This window comes from Triticum urartu, chromosome 1 (assembly GCF_003073215.2).
Source record: "Triticum urartu cultivar G1812 chromosome 1, Tu2.1, whole genome shotgun sequence".
In the NCBI taxonomy this organism is placed as follows: Eukaryota; Viridiplantae; Streptophyta; class Magnoliopsida; order Poales; family Poaceae; genus Triticum; species Triticum urartu.
This window is the reverse complement of record NC_053022.1, coordinates 22,907,851-22,916,296: the sequence shown is the minus strand read 5'-3', so window position 1 is coordinate 22,916,296 and position 8,446 is coordinate 22,907,851. Positions and strand designations below refer to the sequence as shown.

General features: G+C 42.0%; 1 protein-coding gene across 1 annotated transcript in view; it reads left to right on the top strand.

Moving 5' to 3' along the window:
• The window catches only part of LOC125532595, a 3,152-nt gene extending 2,707 nt beyond the window's left edge, over positions 1-445 (top strand). Inside the window, exon 4 of the mRNA XM_048696598.1 lies at positions 417-445. Coding sequence (XP_048552555.1) covers positions 417-445 — 29 coding nt within the window. The remainder of the gene's footprint in view (positions 1-416) is intronic.
• The last annotated feature ends 8,001 nt before the right edge of the window (positions 446-8,446 follow it).

Here is an 8,446-nt window from a genome sequence, read left to right as displayed (position 1 = left end):
CGGGCCATCCTCAACAAGAGTCTTGTTATTGCGCTCCACGACGCCATTTTGCTGAGGAGTATAAGGAGTAGATAACTCATGAGTAATACCAAGTTCATCAAGAGAGTAATCAAGACCAGTGTTCTTGAACTCAGTTCCATTATCACTTCTGATGTGCTTGATTTTCACACCAAAGTTGGTTGAAGCCCTCGAGGAAAATCTTTTGAAGACTTCCTGCACTTCAGTTTTGTAAGTGATGATATGCACCCATGTATATCGAGGATAATCATCAACAATGAGAAAGCCATATAAAGATGCAACATTAGTAAATGTGGCATAGTGAGTAGGGCCAAAGAGATCCATGTGAAGCAATTGAAATGGCCGAGTAGTAGTCATGATAGTCTTTGCTGGATGCTTGGCCTTGGTCATCTTTCCAGCTTCACAAGCTCCACACAATGGTCCTTAAGGAATTTGACACCCTCGATGCCAATGACATGCTTCTTCTTCACAAGCGTGTGCAGATTCCTCATGCCAGCATGACCAAGTCATCGATGCCATAGCCAGCCCTCTGAAGCTTTTGCAAGTAGACATGTAGCAGGTTGTGGTCCTGTAGAGAAATCAACAATATACAAATCTCCTCTCCTAAAGCCTTCGAAGACTTTGGAATTGTCAGCTTCCATGATCACAACACAACGATACTTGCCAAATACAACAACCATATCAAGATCACAAAGCATTGAGATAGACATGAGGTTGAACCCTAAGGACTCGACAAGCATGACTTTGTCCATGTGTCGATCCTTTGAGATTGCAACCTTACCTAGACCCAATACCTTGATTTTGCCTTTGTCAGCGTAGGTGATATGCTTCAGATGTGATGGAGATAAAGCAGAGTCCATCAATAAGCTCCTGTCACCAGTCATGTGATTTGTACATCCACTATCGAGGACCCACTCAGTGGCTTTGGGTTGATCATCCTGCAGATGAATTAGTGCAACTTACGAACTCATATACTTCAGCAGTGAAGAATATGGTATCAATTTCATCAGATCAAATTCATCAAGCAATAGAACAGATAAAGCAGTAGGACGTGAGAAATGAAAATTCATTTATTCATGATTAGCTTGCGCCCTTTCAAGCAATTTCAGGTCTCCAGAAAAGTTCTTCAGACGCTTAAGTTCGTCTGGAGACCTGACCCTGCATAAGAGGTTAGTTCTTTTTCTTCACCACCCACATCTGGAGGGTGGCAAAGAGTTCATCATTTTGCAAGCTCCATAAGAGAAAGGTGGCATAGATGCCAATCCACTTCGTTTCACATAAGAGGGGTTAGGGTAAGCATAAGAGTAAGCAGAGAAATTCTTTGAGGACTTGTGAACATAATGGTTTGAAGAATAATGCACATATCCATAATCCTTAGATCTTCTCTGCGAAACAAACGGCTTAGCACGATGATGCTCATATGAGGACTTTGATCCTTTTGAGGAATTTGATCCGTGTGAGGAGTTTGGTCCGTATGAGGACTTGGATCCATATGAAGAATTTGGTCCATATGAAGAATTTGATCTGGGGTTCCTATTCTTCACAGGTGGTGTCGTGATGACATTCACCTGAAGATTTTTAAGGCACCTTTTGGGAACCCAGATTTTCTTCATAGGAGAACCGTTCCTGCAGTTAGTGCCAACATATCTAGCAAATACTTCACCATTCTGATTTTTGAACAGTTTATAATTGGAGTCAAATGACTCATCAGAAGAATATGAAGATTCACATGTAAAGCCAGATAAAGTAGATGGATCCACTGAAGGTCCCTTTGCAGCAACCCATGAGGTTTTGGGATACTGCTAAGTTTTCCAGTAGGTCCCATCAGCATTGAGTTTCCTCTCAAAGGCAATACCCTCTTTCCTAGGGTTCCTGTTGAGGATCTGCTTTTTAAGCACGTCACAAAGAGCCTGATGCCCTTTGAGGCTTTTGTACATGCCTGTCATATACAATTCCTTCAGCCCTGCATCATCAGTGATACTAGCAATGTCCTCAGATGAGGAATTAGTGATAGCAGAGGCAGTTGAAGAATTTGCAGCAATGGAAGTATTTGAGCATTCAGGTGAAGAATTAGCAGTTTCACGTTCAATGCACTTCAAACATGGAGGAACAAATTCATCCTGAGTAGCGCTGATCTGTTGAGCAAGTAATGAATCACGCTCCTTCTGAAGATCTTCATAACTCACTCTTAACTGCTCAAGATCTTGCTTTCTTTGAAGAAATTCATAAGAAAGCTTCTCATGATCAGATAGGAGAGTGTTATGATGACTTGAAGATTGTCAAACTTGGACTGAAGTCTCTGAAGATTTTCAGTCAAAATTTTAGTGCGATCCATTTCCTCGCCCAACATATCATCGCTTTTATCTAGCATGTTTTGAACCTTTTCAAGAGCCTTTTGTAGTTTCACAGCAATCTTAGCAAGTTTAGAATAGCTGGGTTTGAGGTTTTCATCAGATTCATCCTCACTAGATTCAGAGGAGGGATATTTGAGTACCTTTGAGCCTTTTGCCATGAAGCAATAGGTGGGAGCGTAGTCCTCATCGCCGTCATCAGTAGTGTTGGGGAGGTCCTTTTCTTCAGAGTTGAAGATGGACTTGCTGACGAACGCGGTAGAGCGAGGGCTAGGCTCGCCACACCAGAGTCTGACTCCTCAGATTCCTCCTCTTCCTCATTTTCCTCAGATTCAGCCTCAGAGTCCATTTCCTTGCCAATGAACGCCCGAGCCTTCTTGGAGCTGCTCTTCTTGTGAGATGAGGACCTTGAAGGTTTTGATGACGAGGACTTTGAAGATTTCTTCTTCTTCTTTGAATCATCAGAACTGTAATCCTTGTACTTCTTCTTCTTTGATTCCTTTTCCCACTGAGGACAATCTTGAATGTAGTGTCCGGGTTTCTTGCATTTGTGACAGAGTCTCTTCTTGTAATCATGGGATGAGGAATCTGATCTCAAGTCACCACTTCTTGAGGATTTACCAAAGCGACCACGTCTTGAGAACTTCTGAAACTTCCTCACGAGCATTGCTAGCTCCTGGCTCAGTTCTTCAGGGTCACCAAGGCTGCTGCCAGAATCTTCACCTTCAGATTCAGACATCTGCCTTGGCCTTCAGAGCCCGTGATCTACCATAACTTGGTCCATAGAGATCTCTCTTCTCAGCAAGCTGGAACTCATGAGTGTTTAGTCTCTCGAGGATATCGCGGGATCAAGTGACTTATAGTCTCCACGTTCTTGTATCATCAATGCCAAGGTATCAAATGAGGAATCAAGCGATCTCAGCAATTTCTTCACCACCTCATGGTCGGTGATATCAGTGGCACCAAGTGCTTGAAGCTCATTTGAGATGTCAGTGAGGCGATCGAAGGTTTGCTGAACATTTTCATTGTCGAGTCTTTTGAAGCGGTTGAAGAGATCGTCAAGAACGTCAACTCGAGAGTCACGCTGTGTTGAGACTCCCTCATTGACCTTGGACAGCCTGTCCCAGATAAGCTTAGCTGTCTCCAAAGCACTCACTCTGCCATACTGCCCTTTGCTCAGATGGCCACATATGATGTTCTTCGCTTGAGAGTCGAGTTGCTTGAATCTCTTCACATCAGCAGCGTTGATGGTAGGAGTGACAGAGGGGACGCCATTTTCCACAACGTACCAGAGATCGTTGTCAATTGCCTCAAGATGCATGCGCATCTTATTCTTCCAGTAGGGGTAGTCCGTCCCATCGAAGGTAGGACACCCAGCAGAAACCTTGATCATACCTGCGGTCGACATAACTAAAACTCCAGGCGGTTAAACCAAAATCACACAGAACAAGGGAGTACCTTGCTCTGATACCAATTGAAAGTGCGTTATATCGACTAGAGGGGGGGTGAATAGGCGATTTTTATGAATTCTTCACTGAGGAATTTCAGGGTGAGGAAATTCCTGAGTGAAGAACTACTTGCAGCGGAATAAGTACTCAGAAGTAAACATAACAGAGCATGAGCATGGTCTTCATGATGAAATGAAAACAAGCACAGAGTACAGAAAGCGTAAACACAGGATAAACAGAATAGACTGAAGAAATTGAACTGAGGAAATAGAGAAAGTCTTCAGTCAAAGTCTTCAAACAGATATGAACAAGCACACAACACAGAAATGAGGAAATGGAAGGGTTGAGGAAATGGAACCAGTTAGCGGTGAAGACAATGATTTGGTAGACCAGTTCCAACTGTTGTGACAGTTGTACGTCTGGTTAGGGCGGCTAGGTATTTAAACCTGAGGACACACAGTCCCGGACACCCAGTCCTGAACACGCAGCTCAGGACACTCAGTCCTCACCGTATTCCCCTTGAGCTAAGGTCACACAGACCTCGCCCAATCACTCGTGGTAAGTCTTCAGGTGACTTCCAAACCTTCACAGACTCGGTCACTCGGCGATCCACAATTTCCTCTTGGATGCTCTAGACCATGACGCCTAAACCGTCTGGAAGATGCATGATGTCTACTACACAACCTTCTTCTTGTAGACGTTGTTGGGCCTCCAAGTGCAGAGGTTTGTAGGACACTAGCAAATTTCCCTCAAGTGGATGACCTAAGGTTTATCAATCCGTAGGAGGCGTAGGATGAAGATGGTCTCTCTCAAGCAACCCTGCAACCAAATAACAAAGAGTCTCTTGTGTCCCCAACACACCCAATACAATGGTAAATTGTATAGGTGCACTAGTTCGGCGAAGAGATGGTGATACAAGTGGTATATGGATGGTAGATAAAGGTTTTTATAATCTGAAAATATAAAAACAGCAAGGTAACTAATGATAAAAGTGAGCATAAATGGTATTGCAATGTGTTGAAACAAGGCCTAGGGTTCATACTTTCACTAGTGCAAGTTCACTCAACAATAATAACATAATTGGATCACATAACTATCCCTCAACATGCAACAAAGAGTCACTCCAAAGTCACTAATAGCGGAGAACGAACGAAGAGATTATGGTAGGGTACGAAACCACCTCAAAGTTATCCTTTCTGATCGATCTATTCAAGAGTCCGTAGTAAAATAACACGAAGCTATTCTTTCCGTTCAATCTATCATAGAGTTCGTACTAGAATAACACCTTAAGACACAAATCAACCAAAACCCTAATGTCACCTAGATACTCCAATGTCACCTCAAGTATCCGTGGGTATGATTATACGATATGCATCACACAATCTCAGATTCATCTATTCAAACCAACACAAAGACTTCAAAGAGTGCCCCAAAGTTCTACGGAGAGTCAAGACGAAAACTTGTGCCAACCCCTATGCATAGTGTTCATGGGCGGAACCCGCAAGTTGATCACCAAAACATACATCAAGTGGTCAATACATATACCCATTGTCACCACGATATCCACGGCAAGACATACATCAAGTGTTCTCAAATCCTTAAAGACTCAATCCGATAAGATAACTTCAAAGGGGAAACTCAATCCATTACAAGAGAGTAGAGGGGAGAAACATCATAAGATCCAACTATAATAGCAAAGCTCGCGATACATCAAGATCGTACACCTTAAGAACACGAGAGAGAGAGAGAGATCAAACACATAGCTACTGGTACATACCCTCAGCCCCGAGGGAGAACTACTCCCTCCTCGTCATGGAGAGCACGGGATGATGAAGATGGCCACCGGAGAGGGATTCCCCCCTCCGGCAGGGTGCCGGAACGGGTCTAGATTGGTTTTCCGGTGGCTACGGAGGCTTCTGGCGGCGGAACTCCCAATCTATTCTACTCCCCGATGGTTTTAGGGTATATGGATATATATAGGAGGAAGAAATACGTCAGGGGGGCCACGAGGGGCCCACGAGGGTGGAGGGCGCGCCTAGGGGGTGGGTGCGCCCCCCTGCCTCGTGCTCTCCTCGTTGATCCCCTAATGTGCACTCCAATCTCCCGGATTGCTTTCTTTCCAAAAATAACTCTCCCGAAGGTTTCATTCCATTTGGACTCCGTTTGATATTCCTTTTCTTCGAAACACTGAAACAAGGGGAAAACAGGAACGAGCACTGGGCTCTGGGTAAATAGGTTATTCCCAAAAATAATATAAAAGTGTAAAATAAAGCCCATAAACATCCAAAACAGATAATATAATAGCAAGGAACAATCAAAAATTATAGATATGTTGGAGACGTATCAGCATCCCCAAGCTTAATTCCTGCTCGTCCTCGAGTAGGTAAATGATAAAAACAGAATTTTTGATGTGGAATGCTACCTAACATATTTATCCATGTAATTCTCTTTATTGTGGCAAGAATATTCAGATCCATAAGATTCAAGACAAAAGTTTAATATTGACATAAAAACAATAATACTTCAAGCATACTAACTAAGCAATCATGTCTTCTCAAAATAACATGGCCAAAGAAAGCTATCCCTACAAAATCATATAGTCTGGCTATGCTCTATCTTCACCACACAAAATATTTAAATCATGCACAACCCCGATGACAAGCCAAGCAATTGTTTCGTATTTTTGATGTTCTCAAACTTTTTAAATATTCACGCAATACATGAGCGTGAGCCATGGACATAGCACTATAGGTGGAATAGAATGGTGGTTGTGGAGAAGAAAAAAAGGAGAACATAGTCTCACATCAACTAGGCGTATCAATGGGCTATGGAAATGCCCATCAATAGATATCAATGTGAGTGAGTATGGATTGCCATGCAACGGATGCACTAGAGCTATAAGTATATGAAAGCTCAACAAAAGAAACTAAGTGGGTGTGCATCCAACTTGCTTGCTCACGAAGACCTAGGGCATTTTGAGGAAGCCCATCATTGGAATATACAAGCCAAGTTCTATAATGAAAATTCCCACTAGTATATGAAAGTGACAACATAGGAGACTCTCTATCATGAAGATCATGGTGCTACTTTGAAGCACAAGTGTGGTAAAAGGATAGTAGCATTGCCTTCTCTCTTTTTCTCTCATTTTTTTTTTATTTTTTATTTGGGCCTTTTCTCTTTTTTATGGCCTCTTTTTCTTTCTCTTTTTTCCTCTTTTTTTTAGTCCGGAGTCTCATCCCGACTTGTGGGGGAATCATAGTCTCCATCATCCTTTCCTCACTGGGACAATGCTCTAATAATGATGATCATCACACTTTTATTTACTTACAACTCAAGAATTACAACTCGATACTTAGAACAAGATATGACTCTATATGAATGCCTCCGGCGGTGTACCGGGATGTGCAATGATTCATGAGTGACATGTATGAAATATAGAATGGTGGCTTTGCCACAAATACGATGTCAACTACATGATCATGCAAAGCAATATGACAATGATGAAGCGTGTCATAATAAACGAACGGTGGAAAGTTGCATGGCAATATATCTCGGAATGGCTATGGAAATGCCATAATAGGTAGGTATGGTGGCTGTTTTGAGGAAGGTATATGGTGGGTTGTATGATACCGGAAGGTGCGCGGTATTAGAGAGGCTAGCAATGGTGGAAGGGTGAAAAGTGCGTATAATCCATGGACTCAACATTAGTCATAAAGAACTCATATACTTATTGCAAAAATCTACAAGTTATCAAAGCAAAGTATTACGCGCATGCTCCTAGGGGGATAGATTGGTAGGAAAAGACCATCGCTCGTCCCCGAACGCCACTCATAAGGAAGACAATCAATAAATAAATCATGCTCCGACTTCATCACATAACGGTTCACCATACGTGCATGCTACGGGAATCACAAACTTTAACACAAGTATTTCTCAAATTCACAACTACTCAACTAGCATGACTCTAATATCACCATCTTCATATCTCAAAACAATCAAGTATCAAACTTCTCATAGTATTCAATGCACTTTATATGAAAGTTTTTATTATATCCCTCTTGGATGCCCATCATATTAGGACTAGTTTCATAACCAAAGCAAACTACCATGCTGTTCTAAAGACTCTCAAAATGATATAAGTGAAGCATGAGAGTTCATTAATTTTATAAAATAAAACCACCACCGTGCTCTAAAAAGATATAAGTGAAGCACTAGAGCAACAACAAACTACTCCGAAAGATATAAGTGAAGATCAATGAGTAGTCGAATAATTATGCAACTATGTGAAGACTCTCTAACATTTAAGAATTTCATATCTTGGTATTTTATTCAAACAGCAAGCAAAACAATTAAGAATGATGCTCCAAGCAAAACACATATCATGTGGTGAAATAAAAATATAGCTCCAAGTAAAGTTACCGATGAACAAGACGAAAGAGGGGATGCCATCCGGGGCATCCCCAAGCTTAGGCTCTTGGTTGTCCTTGAATATTACCTTGGTGTGCCTTGGTCATCCCCAAGCTTAGGCTCTTGCCACTCCTTATTCCATAGTCCATCGAATCTTTACCCAAAACTTGAAAACTTCACAACACAAAACTTAACAGAAAACTCGTAAGCTCCGTTAGCAAA